Source organism: Uranotaenia lowii, chromosome 2 (assembly GCF_029784155.1).
Source record: "Uranotaenia lowii strain MFRU-FL chromosome 2, ASM2978415v1, whole genome shotgun sequence".
In the NCBI taxonomy this organism is placed as follows: Eukaryota; Metazoa; Arthropoda; class Insecta; order Diptera; family Culicidae; genus Uranotaenia; species Uranotaenia lowii.
Window position 1 is genome coordinate 206894626 of NC_073692.1, and position 21912 is coordinate 206916537.

Below are 21912 nucleotides of genomic sequence, written 5' to 3' on the forward strand. Positions count from 1 at the left end.
ATGTGTCACCTAGTGAGAATAAAGTTGACTTTGAATTCAGAATTGATTATCATCATCGTTTAAAGATTATCATTTTAAACTGAGGAACTTTCTTGAAGGGATGGTTTTTCCAATATCGTCAAATTAAACGGGTTTCAATTTTGTTATAAAGTTGCGTTCAAAAAAGAATGAAATCACGTGAAGCTACGCACCCACTTCCAACTTCGACCAGCTGCCATTTCTCTCTCGGTAGATATTTTTTCATGAAATTACAAACATCCGTCAAAAAAAAAAAGAATGAAATCGTCTGTTGGGCGATAATGAACCTCATTTTCTACCCGGCACCATTTTTGATCGCGTTCATAGATTTTGACGAAACTTGGCCAGGTACTAGACCAGTCATTTTTACATCTGGGGACCAAATTTCAAGATTTTTCAATGGAAATTGTCAAAGTTACAGAAAATTTTGTGAAGCAATTCCAAATTTCCCTTTTTACTGATATAGCTGTATCTTTGTTTTCATTCATTGTAATGACTTTTAATTTTTAGAGCGTTAGTTGGATAGTTGAACTAGATTGTGTGAAAATTTCATGAAAAAATATAAACTGAGAGTGAAATGGCAGCTGGTTAAAGTTGGAAGTGGGTGCGCAGCTTCACGCGATTTCATTCTATTTTGAACGCAACTGTAAATGTCCATTCATCATAGCTAAACTTGTTGGAATTTTACATAGGTTTTTCATATAAAAAATATTAATCGCCAACTTGATATGCCATTGGATTATTAGATTATATAAAAGAATTTTTTTTTACAAATTCTTGTTGGGGAAAGATACTACGGGAAATAAGCACTTGGCGATAGTTGATCATTTTTTCGCCATTAAACTTAACATAGGGGAGAGGCGGGCTATATGCGCATATTAAGGAAAGCACCCATTTTCTCCCATATTCCAATAGATAGGAGTCTGAAAACTATATGTACATGAGCGGACATCTGTTTTACATACGTTAGAACAATTTTTCTATTAAAATCTCTTACAGTTTTTGTGAAAATAATTTTATAATAAAAGAAGTCAAAATAGCCGATTTCCGAAACTGGCGGGCTAAATGCGCATATTTGTGTTTTTAGCCATATTTCATTTACACTTGCAATATTTTGATTTTATTTAATTGAAAATGTTAGAAACGGATGTTAAGCATACGTCAAGGCTGAAATTTTGGTGAAAATTTTTACATCACTAGTTCTTTTGCATGAAACATAGTTAAGTATGCCATATGGCCATATTAATATGTTGATCATATCGTATTTTTATCGGATCATTATGAAGTTCTTCTTTTTTCGCTGCAAGGTCGTGATTTGAGCGTAGATTTAATGTTTAAATTATAAAAAGTAAAAAAATTATAAGACTAATCTATTTTTCTTGATATAGGCATTATACCTGCCTTGATATGGGCATTCAGAACCTGTCTCTTATTCCAATATCTTATCATTTACAACTTTGCCGAAAGCTTCAATTTTTTGAATTTCCAATTTCCAGATGAATGAGAAAGAAAAACCATTCAAATTTTTGTTCACAGAATCTGTACGGACGATAATTAAAGTTCAATATATTATAAAAAAACTGACAAAAATCTTGTTTGAATTTTTAAATTTTTTCGACTTTATATAACAATTTAATTTTTTCATGCCATGTGTTAAAAGCGTATTACCCTCAAACTGCACTGATTAGGTATGATGAATCTCCAGCCATATCGTCCATCGGCTGTATGCGCATATTACCCAATATGCGCATTTAGGAACACTTCCCCCTACTTATGTGGGGCACGAATGGATGTATGGGTGTAGCGACACTTCTTCTCAGAGCAGGCTTGAGCATCTCCCCCAGTCACGACGCAACATCCAATCGAATGAGTCACAACGTCCGTTCAGGGACCTAACAGAGGGTGATCTTCAGCGTTAAGCGGAGTTGCACAATACTCATGGCTTTCTATGAACTGAAAGCTTTTATTAGAAATTATTAGAAATTTGGAAAATAATTGTTATGGTTCACCGTAACACTAGTTAAAAATGTCTCCCAATCCATTCCTTTAACCCCTCTCAAAACCAAAATTATTTGGTTCCAAAGCACAAAATTGATCTCTCATCCCTTTCTCTTTCTTCCAATCTATCCATTGTCTACTAGGACGTGGCCGGCGCCGTCATTTACGTAGTAAGAGAGAACATCATTTTGTTCAGTGTAAATGAGCTGCTTATCCCGATCATCATTCATTTGACCTCTAAATTCAGGCAAGTACCATTCTTTCCCTCCCGCTTCGTTCAGTGATTGCCTCTCAAATTGCAGCTCCAATCCTATCGATCATCAAGCCACATCACGACAATTACCTGATGCATCCAATTCATCTAATTTTCTGCGCTTGTACTATCAGAACGTGCGTGGATTGAAATCAAAAATTGCTGAATGTTTCGTTGCTTCATCGGAGCTTGGCTATGAAATTTACTCCTTCACTGAAACCTGGCTCGATTCTTCTGTACCGTCTAGTCAGCTATTTTGTTCTGACTATAACGTGTTTCGTTGTGACAGAAGTAGTGCCAATAGTCGTCGCAGTAGAGGTGGTGGGGTCTTGATAGCGGTATCAAATAAGCTTAGCGCATCAATCGTAACTTTTAACACTGATAGCGTAGAAAATTTATGGGTTAGAGTGTCACATGATAACAGCTCATTTCTGATCGGAACCGGATATATACCTCCAGAAAAAAGTTACGACTGTTCAATCATCGATTTGCACGTTGACATGCTATCAGAGGCTAGACTACGATACCCTGCGTGTAATGTTATTCTTCTTGGTGACTTCAACCAATCGCAATTGTTTTGGATTCCTGGCCAGAACAACACCATGGTGTTAGATTCTGCCTCAGTGATAAACACAGCTAGTGCTTCACTCTTGGATGGAACGACGCTGAATGAAATAAAACAGCGAAACGGGATTCGAAATTCTCAAAATCGAACGCTGGATTTGGTTTTCGTGGATGAATCTAATCTGATCAGCCCCATAATCGAGGCCAGCAATGTCGTCGTACCTATAGACGTGTACCACCCTCCTTTGGAGTTCGAAATTACATTCCCGAGTTCTATCGCATTTGTTGAGGATTTCGATGCATCAGCTCGTGACTTTAATCGCGCGGATTTTGATGCTATGAACCGTGTTCTGTCTGAAGTCGACTGGTCCAATATCCAAAGTTGCTTTGACGTAGATGTAGCTGTTAATACATTTAACGCAATTCTGGATGACGTTTTCGATCAATCCGTACCCTTGATGCGACCTCCTCTTCGACCTCCTTGGACTAACGCTCACCTGAAACGATTGAAAAAGACACGTTCGAAATTGTTGCGGATGTTTTGTAACTCCAGATGCCCATTTGCGAAAATCAACTTGAACGCTGCTACTAAACAATACCGAATATATAATCGATTGTGCTATCCTCAAATTAAAAAATTGCATTGCCACGTCGCCTGCTGATAAATGTTGCCTTTTCGCGACGCATTTCGCCAGTGTCTTTTCAGTGGAATCGCCAACTGCCGATCAATTAAACGCCGCTGTAACACGATTACCCATCGATGTGTTGGATCTGGATGTTTTTGCTGTTCGCGAGGAAATGGTTTTAGAAGCTATCAATAATTTAAAGAACTCCACTTCAGCTGGTCAGGATGGAATACCGGCATGCGTATTGAAAAACTGTCGCGCTTTGTTGGTAAAACCACTTACGCGAATTTTCAATCAGTCTCTCCAACAGCAAAAATTTCCTACCATCTGGAAAAAATCGCTTATGAGCCCAGTACATAAAAAAGGTGACAAGCAAGATGTTCTTAACTACCGCGGAGTCACATCGCTAGCTGCCTGTTCGAAAGTATTTGAGAGGATCGTCAACGATGTCATGTTTTCAGCTTGCCGGAACTGGATCTCTGAGAATCAGCATGGATTTTTTCCTAAACGTTCGGTAACTTCAAACCTGATGGTTTTCACATCCTTCTGCATATCCAACATGGATGGCGGGAAACAAATCGACGCGATATATACCGATATTTCGGCGGCATTCGATTCTGTAAACCATGATATTCTCCTGAAAAAATTGCATCGACTTGGCTTCTCCGAACGATTGTGTGCATGGATCAGAAGCTACCTAACGGATCGTCGATTGGCTGTAAGAATTGGTTCTGCTGAATCCTCTGACTTTACTCCAAAGTCTGGGGTACCCCAAGGCAGCAATTTGGGTCCTTTATTGTTTACACTATTCTGTAACGACATTAATTTTTTGCTCACTGGATGTGGAGTTCTCCTATACGCGGACGACCTGAAAATATTTTTAGTCATAAACAACCAAGCTGATTGTTATGAATTGCAACGATTCTTGGACACAGTTGTGAACTGGTGCGCTAATAATTTACTTGTTTTGAGCGTAGCGAAGTGCTGTATTATCACATTTGGGCGTATGAAAAATCCATTCATGCATCACTACAATATTCTGGGCGAGCAGTTGCATCGTGTTGACGAGATTAAGGATCTTGGCATTTTATTGGACAACCGTATGACTTTTAAGCGTCACTATTCTGTGGTACTCGAGAAGGCAAATCGTATGCTGGGATTCATTATGCGTTTGAGCAAAGAATTCACTGATCCGATTTGCTTGCGAGCCTTGTATTGCTGTCTGGTGCGTTCAATATTGGAATCTGCGAACCTGATATGGTGGCCGTTTGAAGCTGCATGGACAGCGCGTTTTGAAGCAATTCAACGTCGGTTCGTTCGTTATGCTCTTCGTGAGCTACCTTGGGAGAATCCATTAAATTTACCTCCATACGCACATCGATGTGCCCTGCTTGGACTTCATACGCTGTCGGATCGTCGCTCCATCGGTCAATCGATGTTCGTGGCAAAGATTCTTCGGAACGAAATTGACTGCTCCTGGATACTCTCTCGCTGTAATATTTATGCTCCAGAAAGAACCCTGCGCAATAGGAATTGGCTCTCTCTGGAACCAAGAAGCACGCGATATGGCAGCAATGACCCTCTCCGTTCCGCGAAATTATGCTTTTTACGTTATTTTAATGTCTTCGACTTCAATGTATCCATTTCAACTTTTAGACGCCACATTGAATCTGACTTGAGTGACCAACTAAGAACTTAGGAATAGTATCATGTTATGTACAAATAATATTAAGTAGATCATTAAGACACCTACATGTGTCAGATGATTTTATATTAAATAAACAATAAACAATAAACAAATAAAATTGATGGTCTCGGTCAATCACGGAGTAGTAACCATTTGCGATGTGAAGCTTGTTCTACTGAGCTACACTAGCCAGAGATCGTGGAACTTGAAGTGATTGTTATCATAATTTGATTTTGGAACATGTAATCCATACATTATCTACAACCATGCATTTCGGGTTTTGCGGTTTAATCTGAATGTGTGTAGTTAATCAAGCTCAGCTAAGCTAAGCTATGCTATACTATTCTACAAAATTCTTTTGCTCAACAGCAATTCCCATTATGAAATCATATCAAACGCCAAGCGGCAAACAGTCAAATAGCTAATGTACAAGTCTGTCGCTTATTTGACAACTGTTCGTCACTAAAATATCCAATAAATCAGCGTTCACTCTGTTCCTAAACATCACCCACCAAATCGTCACAAACAAGTGGTTCTTTCTTTATGCTACTAATATCGTCACTTCGAATGTATTGGTAAAGCAAACCAAGCACACACAGAGAAAATTCAAGTCCTGACTACCGATGCACACAAATTTTCGCGAATTCCGCCGAAACGAAAACGATTTTCACTTTCGTTTGTTGAGGGAGGACATTGGCCCAATGCAGCTCGACTGCTGTGAATGGTTCTTCTCCTCTTTCCTAATGTTTGTTTAGATTTGTTTTTAGTATATTCTGCTTCTGGTGTCGTTGTTGGGGTGATTCTTGCACCGGTAAAATGGGATTTTTATTACGAAACGAGCGGCAGACGGTTTGGTTTTTATTCCTTGCTTAGACACAGAATACATAATCACGGAGCTGCAGGATTTGTATGCTAATGATGGAGTGTGGAGATCGACGAGAAAATATTCGACACCGAAACAGAAGGGTTGTCAACTTGGGGAAGATTGATTGGCGGGTTTCAAGAATTTTGGACCTTTTTTTCTCTTAATTCTGACCTAGTTGCTAACTTAAGTTTTAAATTATGGAAACGTCCTACAGAATTATTCGTTTTGGATCATTGAATGATTTATGTTTGAATGTACCTATTTATTTGTAAATATTATTATGGTACGGTAAATGTAGGTATATCTCGAAAATCACTTCAGCTTAGCGTCAAAGTTTATGGTAGGTTTAAGTTTCAGTTTCAGACTACCAAGGGACTGAAGCAACTGTCAAATCACATACAAAAGATTTTTTGGAACCAGCACCAAAACGTTAGTGTAGTACTTAAATGTCAGTTCGAAAATTTTCTTCTCTTTCAGCTCCTTGGTTGAAACACCTCCTGGTTCTACTCATGACCTGGGTTCTTCAATGACAAGTTGCATCGGCAGTAATGAGGAATGTAGTCTCAACAATCCGAAACCATATCGGTTCTAAATTTAAGTCCCCCCAGCGAACGTATGTGAATTCACTCTTCTTTCACGCAGTTTATCAACCGACATTTCAACCAACGACAGAGACGCGCACCACCAGGAGCAGCAGTCATCTGAATCTCGCTTGCATAAATTACCATGGTGTTGCTCTTCTTGTTTTGGATTTCTTCTCGGCTTGGCTTGGCTGATGATTTAATTTTAGCGCGCCTATTTTGTGTGCTGTAGAATTTCGTACGAAATCGACGTTCTACTCAATGATGATCGTGTGCTGCTGTTGATATTGTTATCAATCGCGCCACAAAACAACAGAACCGAGGAATTTGAAAGGAACGCGACGAGACGGTGTTACAAAAAAAAAACGGATGCTTACGAACATGTCGGCTTCGAAATCGGAACACTTGAGGTTGTCATGATCCAATTTCGTTCTTTATTACCGATGGTTTATTTTGTTTTCTTTTTTTTGCGTTCGGGAACGAAGAGCTGCTACATTAAATTGTACATTGTGTCAGCATCCCATATATATATATATATCAAAAATAATATATTCCAAGATACCTAGCTCTTGAAATTTTTCATATAAATGCCAACAGACAATCCTTTAACAAACCTTAACACCATCTACTGACAGAAAAGGTCAACATTTCTCGATAATTGAACTTTTCACATGTACCCCTCGTTCCGGGGGGTTCAAATGCACTTTAATTTGCTTTTGTTCAAATTTGGAATACATTTGCAAAGTGCACTCTGACATACTTTCACCAATTTTTTGAGAAAAGCTATTCCATTGACTCAATTTAATTGAGAACCTGACTCGATTTTGCGCATTCAGATTCCTCAATTAAAAATAATAATCTTTATTTAAAACAGATAACTTATTTGTATTGCATATCTCGTTGAGCCTGATTATTGATTCCAAATTCCACAAAACAGTGCTGAAAATATTGCGATTAAGGGTTTTGATGACTTGGCCAAGTATTTATTTTGATTGGGATCCTGATTTATGTTATAATACAAATTTTTTTACCAAGGTCTTTATTTAATTTAGTCTAATTCATTCAGGTAAAGATAAATTTTATCTAGTTTTATTAGGATATTTAATTCAAAATCTTAAAATTGCAAAGTTTTCCAGTTTAAGATTAAACAACTGGGGTAACAGACTTATTTTGGACCAGAAGACCAATTTGGGACCACCTTGTCTAGCTCTCTTATAAAACAAATAATCTTGAAATATTTAGCAAATATTTTTTAAGCCCGGGCACTCAATGTAATGCACTATTTGTTTCATTATTACTTGATCCATAAGAGATGATAGTCCATAATCCCCTGGTCCAATATAAGTCCGTTACCTTAGTAGCCACTTGAAAGCAAGTGATAAAAATCATAGTTTAGAAATTTAAAATTTTTAAAATAATTTCATATCAGGAATTGCTATTTCGTTTTTTTTTTAAAAATCAGCCATTTCTTTAACAATACAACAGAAAGTAGTGTTTTCTAACTGTCAAATTAGATTTAGAAAAAAAAAATCAAACTTGTCCACGTCACCGGATGTCCTGACGGGATAGGGTTTGCAAACGTCCACGCTTGTAAACGCAGGAGGAGGAGGGGCTCTAAAATCTCATGTTTCTATCCGCGTGGTATCTGAACGGTCCCCAAGGAAAAAAAGAGCTTTGAATAGCGAATGACGACTCTGATACCGAAAAACCGTGCTCATTCTGGAGAGCCAAGACCACGTAGAGAAAGACCTCATTGTGTTTGTTGTGCAAATGAACCCTCAAACTTCTAGTTATTTCCGATCGTGTAATATAAATTGTTTTTTTTTCCTTAGCGTGTTTTACTAAATAGTTGCATTTCTGCCGCAGCATTTGATGGTGGCGCTTTTGGATTTTGTCCGTCGATTCCCGCAAGAGTTCCGAATCTTGTAATGGATAATTTTTGTATATATTAAGTCTGGTTACATTCAACAGGTATGGTGTCCTGGTCACCTTCGCTTTGAATGCTTGATCCTGAAATGTTTCACAAATGTTCTGAATTCATTATCTATAACCAAAAATAATATATTCAAAGATACCTAGCTCTTGAAATTTTGCATATAAATGCTAACGGACAATCTTTTAACAGACCTTAACACCATCTACTGACAGAACAGGTCAACATTTCTCGATAATTGAATTTTTCACTTGTACCCCTCGTTCCGGGGGGTTTAAAATGCACTCTAATATGCTCTTGTTCATTTTTGAAATACATTTGAAAATGCACTCTGACATACTTTCACCTATTTTTGAAGAAAAGCTATGCCACTGACTCAATTGAATTGAGAACCTCACTCGTTTTTGCGCATTCAGATTCTTCAATAAAAAAAATCTTCAATTTAAACAGATAACTAATTTGTACGGCATATCTCGTTGAGCCTGATTATTGATTCCAAATTCCACGGAACAGGGCTGAGGATATTGCGATTCAGGGTTTTGATGACGTGGCCAATATTTATTTTTATTGGGATGCTGATTTTTTATATATTACAGAATTTTTTCCCAAGGTTTTAATTTAATTTAGTTTAATTCATTCAAATGCTGATAAATATTATTTAGTTTTATTAAGATGTTTGAATCAAAATCTTAAAATTGCAAAGCTTCCCAGTTTAAGTTTAAACAACTAGTAGCCACTTGAAAGCATGTGGTAAATATGATAAATAAGAAATTCAAAACTTTCAAAACTATTTTATATCAGGAAGTGCTATTTCGTTTTTTCCAAATCAGCCATTTCAATAACAAAAAAGCAAAAAGTAGTGTAAAGTACTCTCAAATTAGATTTGAAAAAAAAAATCAAATCTGTCCACGTGAACATCCAGGGACGGGGGTTGGGATTTGCCAAATTTCCACGCTGGTCCACGGAGGGATAGGAGGGGGTCTAAAATCTCATTTCTCTATCCAAGTGGTATCTGAACAGCCCCCAAGGAAGAAAAAGCTTTGAATAACGATTGAAGACTCTGATATCGAAAACCCGTGGGCAACAGGTTGAGAAAGTGGAGTGCTTGCAGTATCTTGGTAGCCAGATAACGCCTGATGGTGGTACCAAGAAAGACATCGAGATTCGGATCAGAAAGGCCCGATTTGCGTTTGCGAGTCTCCGAAACATCTGGCGCTCATGACAGATCTTCCTACGAACTAAAATCCGAATCTTCAACTCAAACGTCAAATCCGTATTGTTGTGAGGGTGCGAAACTTGGAGCACATATGCGGTAACGACGCGAAAACTTCAAGTTTTTGTGAATCGCTGCCTGCGGAACATCATGCGCGCTTGGTGGCCGGGCGTAGTCTAGCCACTGAAATCCGCACAGTTGACGAGAACCTTGGCTGGCAGCAAGTGAAGACGCTGGCTGCGGATCGCCAGCATTGGAGATCTTTTATCTCAGCTCTATGAAGGTCAATCGGCGCCTAACCATTAGGTAGGTAGGTAGGTGAACTTCACATACATATGTAGATTACAATGATAAAGGCTTTACACGCACCTACCGCATGGTTCATGTGTAAGTCCTCTTTTGTACAACTTCTACGTGAGTGACTCCGACGAATGTCTCTCTGAAGCCTTAACTTTAGACAACTTATCTGTATTGATGGCATGGATTTTTGAAACATACTTGAGACAGGTTGTACTCTCGTGCTTTGGGGATTGGGTTCGTTTCTCTATACAGAAAAATCGAAATAGTTCAGTTAAACTAATCTCTAACCCCTAGGAAGAACAGTCTAAGTGACTGTTGGGGATTTTTTTTTATTATCTGACAATTTGCGCCGGGGGTCTTCAGATTTTCCCCAAAATTGAAAATTTGGTTCATTTTTGCGACTTAAAAACACATGTATTTTTTCAGATTTCTAACATTTTTATTTTTTGAGTTAGCTTCGGTTAGATTTTTTTGTAAATAAAAAATGACCATTTTTCAAAGCTACATAACTCTGTTGTTTCTCAACGGAAATTATAAAATAGCACATCAAAATGCATTGAAATTTTATCAGCTTTCCAAATAGAATAGTTGAAAAAAATTAAATAATGACCTTCAACATGAAAAGTTGTAAATAAACTTTAAATGGCGTCTAAAAGTACCGTCTGCACCACCGAATATTTTGCAAAAAATACCATTGTATAGCTCGATTCATGATGCAACTTTCATCTGAAGACACCAAAGTGGGCCATTAACACCTTGAAGAGTTATGAAAGAAATAATGACAATAAATCTCTATTTTTGCATCGAAATCAAACAATGGTCGAACAATTGCACTCACATATAGAGATAGCGCGCACTTCTAACAATATGGAAACAAAAGAACTTACCAAAGCAGGTAAAAAACACTACTTTTTCGTGCTTTGTAGAGTGTTTGCAGCAAAACTGACTTTAAATTTGAACCAAAATTCTGAGTATCGTATTGTTTAAGTGATATAACTAATAATGGGAATGTTGCTTTCACAACCTGGTCATATGATATATAACTTATTAATTTTTCGATCAAAGATCATTGTGAAGCATAATCAATGCCAATAGTAGAAGGTTCAGTCCCTGTGTTTGGGTTCACAAAAATGTGATTAAAAAAATGAAATATAGACGCGCTTTACATAGTTTTTATATCGGGAGCTAAGCACTGGACACCAAAATCCTTTCCCATTGATCAAAAAAGTATGAGAAAGTGGCACAAATGTTGTAGAAATAATCAAAGAGCTCAGTATGGCCAGCCCAGGCTGTAAAATGATGAAAATATGATACTTTTACCGTATTCGTTTTCTACATTCGCCCAGTTTGGAGGTTTACCATACTAGAACGAACATAATTCGTCGTAAGTGTTTTGCTACTTCGATCGCTCACACACGAATCTTCAGTGTTCCACCGTCCATTTTAAATCAAATCTGGGGAATTACGGATGCAAAACTTAGCGCATAAACTTCTAAAAATGACAGTAAAATGTGCATAACTTGTTGTGACCTGGTGCAAAACTGGGTATAAACGAATACGTTATTAGATTTTTGGATATAACATGAAGTCAGTTAAGCTGCAACAATCTACCGCCCCTTCTTTCATAACAGTCCCATGTACAAAAATAAGCAAGCGAGACAATCAGCTTTTTCTGTTTTGGAATATATTTTTAAATTGTGACCACCACTTTCAGCATAGACGAAAATCGTTTCTAGGTTGTCATAATAAATCGTTAGGCCTGAAATTTTCGAAATTGGATTATTGGTAAGGTCGAGAGCACCATTTTTATTCATTATGGGACTGTTAATCGACCATATTTGAAACCTTTTTCGAATCTACTAGCATAACAGTCCCATACAAAATATATTTTTCTCACCAAGCTACTTTTTAAGACTTAAATTTGATCATTTTTGAACTTCTAAATGCAATTGTCAGAAAAAGAAACATACTTTTGCAAAAAAATATCTTGAATTCCACATTGTAAGTTGAATCTTTTTACGATTTTTTATTGCATCCGATAGTTTTTCGCTCAGGAAGCCATTCCTAAGAAAGTCAGACCTGCCTTCGAAAACTAGTGTGCATCATTCGACATCAAGTGAGTTAAAAAAATGTTTAAATGATTCAAAGCAATAAACCAAAGACTATTTCGCCGAAAGAAACATTGAAAAGTAACCAAATCCGTGGTATTTCACATATGGGACTGTTATTCAGGTATATTTCATATAGAACAGCCACGAATTGATATTTTTTTTCGAAATTTTTAGAACAAAACCTCTTTTTTTTGTGTTTAATGTTGAAGCCTTATGTTGACCTAAAATGACGAAAATTCATATGGGACTGTTATGCGAGTAAGGGCAGTCTGAAAAGGACGAAAAAATAGTGTTTTTACCAGCTTTGATAAGTTCTTTTGTTTCCATGTTGTTAGAAGTGCGCGCTATCTCCATATGTGAGTGCAGTTGTTCGACCATTGTTTGATTTCGATGCAAAAAAAAGAGATTTATTGTCATTATTTCTTTCATAACTCTTCAAGGTGTTAATGGCCCACTTTGGTGTCTTCAGATGAAAGTTGCATCATGAATCGAGCTATACAATGGTATTTTTTGCAAAATATTCGGTGGTGCAGACGGTACTTTTAGACGCCATTTAAAGTTTATTTACAACTTTTCATGTTGAAGGTCATTATTTAATTTTTTTCAACTATTCTATTTGGAAAGCTGATAAAATTTCAATACATTTTGATGTGCTATTTTATAATTTCCGTTGAGAAACAACAGAGTTATGTAGCTTTGAAAAATGGTTATTTTTTATTTTCAAAAAAATCTAACCGAAGCTAACTCAAAAAATAAAAATGTTAGAAATCTGAAAAAATACATGTGTTTTTAAGTTGCAAAAATGAACCAAATTTTCAATTTTGGGGAAAATCTGAATACCCCCGGCGCAAACCCGTCAGATAATAAAAAAAAATCCCCTGTTGTCTGACAAAGTTGTTTATCGTTTGATTTGCTTTGATCACAAGTGTGTCTGGATTGTTCACAGTGGCCTTTATTCTGCGCAGCGCGTAAGGTGACGATAGTGGAGTCACCCGAGTTGCTCGATTCCAGGAGAGGAACGTCACCTCGGACGAACTTTGGGAAGAATCTCTATCACTTCACTTACACCGACTATCGGAATAAAATGACAAAAATTCCGTGACGGTAAGGTGTCTCGACTCGACTATCGTCACCTCAGGCGCGGTGCAGAATAAGGCCCAGTGTGTATATGAAGAGAGGCTTCTTGTAAAGATTCATTCAACCGGTACTCAGGGTGAGGTGTTATAAAATTGACTATTGAACGAGTATACAGGGTGACAAAAAAGACCTGTCACACTTTTTTTGGGGTCGCCTGTAGCCTATACGTTGTATCTCTCTGGTGCCATCTATATGTCAAATGAAAGGGCTAACTTTGCTGCCCACAGTGGCAGAGTTCCGTTTCTGTGCAGTTTGTGTACATTAAGTTGTGAGTGGCAGAGTTGAGAGCAGCTGTTATCGCTGAATATGTGAGAGGGTACAAACCCGGTCACATATTCAACATATTCAAACACCTAAAACCGCTCGTAATTAACCGGAAATTCGTGTACCAGACCATAAATCGATCCTAGAGACCAGGGGCTCCGAGGACAAGACACGATCTGGACGACCAAGGTCTGTGAGAACTCCAAGGTTGAAAAAGATTATACGAGACCGGACTTGTGCGCCGCTTGCGATGACTTTCCGAGACGTCTGAAGCTGGTTCGATCAGAGAAAGGTGGTGTAATTCCGAGATATCGTCTGTAAAGTTTCTTGATGAGTTACTGAATAAAGCTATGAAAGTCAGATTCTGATTTTCTTCTTATTCTTTGAAATAATAAGATTTTTCTGTGTGACCGGGCTTTTTTGTCACCCTGTACTCTCAGTAGAGTAGAGTAGCAGTTGCTGTTTCCAATCAGCTGTTGAAACCTACCTTCTAAAACTTGAGCGTATTCTATATATGTAGTTATCTATGCACTGCGCTTGGTTGTATACACCAAACGCATAACACGCGTCTTGAGGTTTCGGGTGGCATACTTCATCAGTGACATACTTACTTGCACTGAAAGATCAATTCTGTTTACTATCTCTGCGGTTCCTTATCAGGTGTGAGGTTATGGACCCCTTGATAAAACGCAATCGGAACGAAGATGAGTTGGTCGATGGTTTCGCTAGACAATCAGAAAGGTAAACCTTAAACCGTTGTTAAACAGGTTAAACGTTGTCACATCACATGTCTATTGGTTGGGTTGTTCTTAAGACACTTTGCTTTTTCGTGTTTATTTTGCTTGCAGAATTTATGTCGTAATGATCATGACTTTGAGCATTTGTAGGTTCCAATCGTTCCAATAGACTTAGAGGACAAAGGAGATGGAAGTGTTAACCCATAGATTGTTGCATAGAGAACAAAATATAAGTTTTTTTTAAATCTTTTTCCTTTTGACTGGTACTTTGGAATAATTCAAACAATATAAATTTGAATGAAACTATTATTCTACATTTTATTTCTCGAAGACGACATTTACAGGAACTTACAGAACTTGTAGAGATATAGTACGTCTACCTTCGAAAGTCATTTGTTTAAATTTGTGTGTGTCCTTTATGTGTTTATAGGGAAGTGCCTGTCAATGTCTGTATATTATACCACAGCGCTCCTGGTGGTCAGATTTGGAATGTTTTGATAGTACTTTTTTTTGGAATGTTTCTTCTATCAGTGCTGAAAGTTTCATTATGATTTGTTTTGTATCAAAAAAGTTACACGTGATGAAAGCAGCGAAAATTGAATTAATTTTGAACACCCATGTCAAAAACCCGACGTGGTCAGACTCAAAAATCGTGATATCGTTGAAAATGGTCAATCAACCGTGTGCAGCGTTCTCAAACACGGAAAATAATAAAAAAGGTAAAATTAACCTTTTTGTGAGGTGATTTTTTTTCATCCCTCTTTCGAGGTAAATTTTACCTTTTTTTTCTTCACCTAGAAAAAAAGTAAATTTTACGTTTTCCAATTCACCTGGCAAAAAGGTAAATTTCACCATTTTTGCATTCACCTAGCAAAATAGTAAATAATACCGTTTTTCTATTCACTGATGTGGAAGGTAATTGCTAGTTGGTTTGATTAGTTTCTTCAATAAAAATTAAAACAAAATTCATTCAAAAATTAATTTCATTATTAAGTTTTATTAGTGACACTTTACCATCTTCGTGTCATTTTCAAAAATTAATATTTATTTGATATAAATAGGGACTTTTACGTAATCCCCCTGCATTGCGTTAAAATATTCTTGTCTTATCTGGAGGATGACGTGGAATTCACCTTGAAGCTATGTGGGCTGATCTGAAACAAAAGAAAAGTATTATGACGAGAACTAGCACAACTAAATGATATATAGGAAAACACTTACCATTCTGTTCCAATATTCACATATTGGGCACGGAGCAAAACTTCCTTCCTGAACGACAAAACAGCTTAACCTCAATAAACGTGTTCGGCAAAAGTTACTTTTTTCGAGATGAATTGTACCGTTTTGTTTAGCTCAATTCAGGTCAACTTCACCTAGCTACGAGGTAAGTTTTACCTTATTTGGATTCACCTTTTTTCTCGGTGAATTGTTCCTTTTTTCAAACCTCGATTCAGGTAAATTTTACCTCGCTGTGAAGTGAGTTTCACATCGAAGAGGTAGAAGTTACCTTCTACCTTTCACGAGCTTTCACCACGCTATCTCGGTAAATTTTACCTTTTTATTATTTTCCGTGCACTCAGAAATGAAAAAATATAAAAATATTATTTTTCATGTATTTCCACGCTTTACCGTGCCCACTCACAGAGTTAAATTTCTCTGGGTGTAATTACTGGGATATTTCTCGCCGAGAAATATCTTGGTTATTAAATTTTATGCATTGGAAGTGACGGAAGTGACATCTGGTGGTTGGGGAAAAAAGTTTAGCCGGAGCCTATAACAAACGCTTAAAGCAGAACTAGCCAAACAAAATCAAACGAAAATCATTTGATTTTCGTTAACGTTCTATGGCCAATATGCATAATTGACCATAGCATACATTGAGGGACACTTTTCCCTTTGCAAACAACTTGCTGCTATTAATTCCTACCTTTTTTAACATGATCAAATCCCATATTTACAAAAGTTGGAATCAACATGTAGTCAAGTTGAAGATCGTCTCGTTACTGAAAATCTAGCACGTGATCTCATCCTGGTTAGCTGGGACTCAAACGCACAAAACACAAAGCGTTCGTCAGGGAAAAAATATCGCAGTTATTAAATTTTATGCATTGGATTATTTTTCGATGAGAAATTATTGTGCGTTATTACTTTTTAATGGTTTTAGTTTAATATCGTCAAAGATCCAGACAACCATTTGGTGGGTATATCAAATTTGCAACACAATTATACGTGCAAATATACGTGTAAACAATTTGTATATAATGCAGCAAAACCAGTATATACGTATCATTTTGGAGGCCATATAGGTACATTAGCACACATATTCTTGATTTGGTTTATTTTGTCGTAATAAAATCATGCAATGTATTTAAATACGATAAAGAATATGCATGGGACGCACATTGTAGATGCATATATACGAATTGTCGTAATAAAAACGTGCAATGCATTTAAATACGATAATTGTCTGGGGAAATACCAAATATCTGAAAGCTAATAATTTTTATATTATTTTCATTTCTGAGTGTGAACGTTTCCGTGATATGCAAACACTGAAAAAACTATTCACATGAACGTTACGTGAAAATGTTCTAAGATTTTTGCCACCTTGAAAATCAGATGAAAACTACGTGAATCATCAGGTGAGGTAGAAAATAGAGCTCGCATAGCAAACAGAATTCACGTAATTTTCATATGAGTTGTGGGTGAATTCCACTTGAAAGGTAACGTAGACCGAATGTGAACAGAATTCGTTCTGCTACATGAATTTCACGTAGATTTCATTGAAATATGAACGTTGCGGTGTTGTATCTCGTATCGTGATATAAAAACTGTTTGGATTTTCCAGTGGAATTTTATTATTTTAAAATAATCATATGAATCAAAACATACACTTATTTTTTGTGTTAAAATAGTAAAAATTTAGATAGCAACGACACAACCAAAAACATTTAAAACTTCCATCAGCTTTTTAATCACGTGTTGAGTGCCTACGTGAAAACCTAGGTGAATTTAACGTATTTTTTCGGCTGAGTGTACTATCGATCGGAAGGATCATACCAAGCATCATAGTGGAACTAAGGATCGGAACGGTGTTGAGAACACAGAGAACAGACATCGGGCCCCGAACAAAAATTTGTTGAAATCGTGTGTGAGAATACCCACCTAAGTTTCAAACCAAATTCGTAAGTGGACTAACATCCATAAGATGTCGCTACTAGTACACATATTTTTCCATTTTTTCGGCACGCTTAGAAATTAATACTCATAACTTATCTCAAATGAGGCCATTGCAATGTATGAGAGTAACACAACTTTTTGTGTAATAAATTTTAAGAACATCTTGATTTTTAAAAAACGCAAATCAAATTTCAATCATACTTTAATCGCTGTCGTATGTCCCAGCATATGCCCCATATTGTTCAATCAATATTGACGCTGAATTGAAAGTTGAATTCCAAGTTTTAAAGTATGTCTGTCAGTAAATAGTTTTCTAGAACAGAGAATGTGAACATAAATGTTATAATTCGGTATCAAATTTTGAATACGGCGAATGCGCCAAGACCTTTGTTTTGAGAAAAACGCATTCCAAGTTTCAGAAAATAAAATCAATTTCCTATTTAGCTGCGTACAATCATTTTCCTAAAGAAGTCGCTAAAATGCTTTCAAATTGGTTAAATTTCAACACCCGATCGATAAATATAGCTTTTCCGTACTAATTACCATAAAAAATTAATAAATATAACTGTGGGCCCTTTTACCACAGACTGGTGCTCTCATTTTGTTCATTCGCCAAATTGGAGTGCCCTTTTGAATTGCAGAATGACTATTCGCCTTTTAGATCACTCATTAAAGAAGCAATATTCAAGCAAGTTTCGGCTTGAAAACGGGTCCAAATGATCACGTTAACACATTAGCACATTCAACGATCTTATAAATACTGATTTGTGCATCTCCTCGTCCTGGAATTTTTTTTTTCGAAAACTTCAATGCCCTTTTTCCATCTCGAAATAACTATTGGCCCTTTTGTTCGCGACGAAATTTTTAGGGGAAATGGGCGAATGAACTGTGGGATTACACACTCATAAAAAAAGCTATTCGCCTTATTTAAAAAATTAAATTTAACTTCACTAAAATAAGAAAAATTGAAAGGAGATCATATTTTCGGATGTAAAATGAATAGTTTAACGCATTTATGTGATTATCTGGATTTGTTTACAGTTGGCGCATTCGCCGTATTCAAAATTCGATACCGAATTGTTAATTATGGGTCGGTATTCCGGTTGATGTTATCTTGTCACTCATGTTTATAAATAACTTTAATCATTTCTACTGATTACTAACCCTGAGTTACAAGTCCTCATCTATCGATCTCAGGTAACATCAACCAGAATATCGAGCCATAGTTTACAATTATAACATTTATGTTCACATTTTCTGTTCTAGAAAACTGTTAACTGATTGTAAAATCCCAACACATACTTTAACACTTGGAATTTAACTTTCAATTCAGCGCCAAAATTGTTTGAACAATGTAGGGCATATGACAGCGTTTAATTGTGATTGAAATATGATTTGCATTTTTTTTTAAATCATGATGTTTTAAAATTTATTACACCAAAATTTGTGTTACTGTCATACATTGCACTGGCCTCCTTTGAGATAAGTGATGAGTATTAATTTCTAAGCGTGTCGAAAAAATGAAAACAAAAATAGGTGTACCGGTAGCGACATCTTATGTATGTTAGTCCACTTACGCATTTGGTTTGAAACTTAGGCTGGTATTCACACACACGTGTTGAGCTCCAGCTCGAACTCTGTTCTCTGTGTTGAGAACGATTAAGGTAAACTCGGGGCAGTCGGACTATGACATCGCCAAGAAATTCAATGCCGACCGGTGCACCGTCAGAAGGATTCGGTTTTGCCGATAAGTTTGCAAGAAAACATTTGATCTGGCAAGGTATTTGCAGCTGCGGACGAAAAACCCCGGTTTTTGTGACAAACAAAACCATGGACTCCAAAATGTACAAGAAAGAGTGCTTGAGAAAACGTATTCTTCCGTACATTAGATCTAACAAAGGACCAGTAAAGTTTGGCAAGCTGCTCCTACACTAAAAGACCTACATTTTGAGTGCAAAGTACCGAGATGGGAATCGAACCCATGCCATCAATGGACCAGCGATTACCGCCTTACCACGCTAACCACTCGACCACCGAGACGTGTTACGTTTACATAGCTCCGATATAAACCCCGTTTTAATGCGTGCAAATTTAAGATTTATTTTGGTCTTTGGCCGAAGGTCGTTAGGTAGGACGATGAATGTTATGCAGTATTGGACAGTTAGTCGAATGTGTCATAAGTCTGAAAGCTTATGGCCGATGATTTAATGTTAGACCGATTGATGCTAGGCCGACTGTACAATGAGTCGAATAAATGAATGTTAGGCTAAACAAGCCAATAGAACAAATTGAATGCGCGGCATACCAAGTTGTTACATTTAAAAAAATTCGAATGCTTCAATTAAGAAACGTGTGTTTTATTTGTTTTTTTTAGACATATTTATGCAATGTGGTTGCACTCGGAGGGCAATGCCAGCCAATTATTAGAAAGCTTCTTAATGCCGGTCCGGCATAGCATATTATACCGATAATTTCAACTTTAAGGAAGTTCATTATTGGAGTAGAGTCTGATTTGTGGGTGTACAAATTGAGATCGCCTAACAAAATCATCTTCATGAGGAAATTGTTGTTTAATAACCCAAGCAGTTTAATACAAAAACAGTAGATAGATATTTTGTAATTGCAATTCGAAAAGGGCATTTCGAATTATAATTGCATTGACAAACACGTTATTGTCAATGTAATCTTCCACGTCGTTTCATTGTGAATGGAAGCATATATAACATTTGATCTACTAATTGTTGAGTATATTTGACATGAATGAATAAAAAAGAGAATAGGATAGTATAATTGATTTCCTCTTCTTTTTCACTATGGTCGTTGAATCATTTTTTAATAAACGCTATTATTTGAATAAACAGTGATAACAATACATTTGCATCAATTATCGCGAAATGTGCAGTTTGATAAGTCTTGTGCTCGATTGGAATGACATTGAATTCCAAAATTCAAATCGAAACATGGCACCTGTTTGCTGATTGTTGTCTAGTAACTTGGATCTAATGCGAGCTACGCAAGCTAGGATCACTTGAGAACAGAAGTTTATACGTTTTTGATACATCTTTTAATTGATTTTGGATAACTTGATCTTGTGTAGTAGATAGATTCTAATGCACACTTATAATTTTTAAAGAACTTTGATTGAACATATGTACATTCTTATAATCCTTCATGAATTTCAAAATGTTGCGGCAAGTTGCATACAGTTTGGCGAAACTAGAATACTGAATCCGATTAAAAGGTCTGCTAAATGCCAATAAACAAATCGCATGAGCTTATCGAATAACGACGCTCTGGTCCAAATTTAGGCCGATGAGCTTGGGATCGGGCCGGCTTTTTTTTTCCTATTTCACGCGTACCCTCAAATGACCTTTCCATACCGGAAAGGTGAACCACGAACCACACGGAACAAACGTAGAAAGGTAAATATCCAGTTCGTGTCGCTACTGGGCAAATGCTACTACACAGTTTTACCCCAAATGAGATGGCACCCAGCAGCAATCTGCACATCTGCCCACGTTCTCTGCCCCGAACTGTCTTTTTCCTTCTCGATTTTTCACTCAGATCGGACATATGGAAAGTAATTCAGGGCGGATGGCTTATTTCTTTTTTGTCATGTGAAAACCAGTAATAAAAATAAATAAAACAGCATAACACTTACATCCCAAAACATTTCCCTTGATGGGGACTGCGTTATCTCCCATGATGCTGATTCAAACTCCTTCGGTAATCCTTTAAAATCCGCACAGACAGGCACACACAAAATGCTCCTAGAAATCACTCCAAAAATAATGGAGGGGAATCAAACGCCCTAGCACACGCAATAACACTTCTTTTTTGGTCGGACAAACCCAAGCCAAGATATCACCACAGAAGAAAAGAACGCGCTCTTATTAATGGAACTGCACCACGTCCACGCACTTCAGCCGGTGAGGAAGGTAGGAACCTTCCGAGACCCTCAGAAGAAAGTTTTCCCCCGAAAACAAGAAGTATCGAATCGGTAACTTCTTTGCCCTTGAGAGGTCCCCAAAACCGTTCTATGGTTCTGCTTGCAGCTTCGGTTTGATACTCGCGCGCGTCCCTGCTTGCTGCGGAATAAGAAGAAGAAAAACTGGACCGCGCGCTACGCCACGCGGATTCGATGTTCGGCTCGGAATTTCGAGGTTTCCCTCCTGAGGACGTCCGACTGCGGCCGCGACTTCGAACTGAATGAGACGTCGACGTCGTCCGGTTGATGCGTTTCTCTGGCTGGCGCGCGTCCGATGTGTGGGAGAAAAGCACGTTCCCTGGTCTGAGCAAGTCGTCCCCCAATTTCTCGTTCTGGGTTAATGCTCCTAGAAATGCTGTGGAAAGGCGCGGAAATGTGACGTAGAGCTACCTTCTTTTTAAGGTTGGTTCTCTCCCGCGGTTCTTTCTGTGGATGAATCCCCCTCGATTCAAGTCAA

General features: G+C 37.3%; 1 protein-coding gene across 1 annotated transcript in view; it reads right to left on the reverse strand.

The window, feature by feature from the left end:
* Positions 1–21694, reverse strand: part of LOC129748075 (sialin) — a 66741-nt gene extending 45047 nt beyond the window's left edge. The window contains exon 1 of the mRNA XM_055742547.1: positions 21129–21694. Within this exon, the coding sequence (XP_055598522.1) occupies positions 21129–21171 (43 nt within the window). The 5' untranslated portion in view covers positions 21172–21694. The remainder of the gene's footprint in view (positions 1–21128) is intronic.
* Positions 21695–21912: the final 218 nt, after the last annotated feature.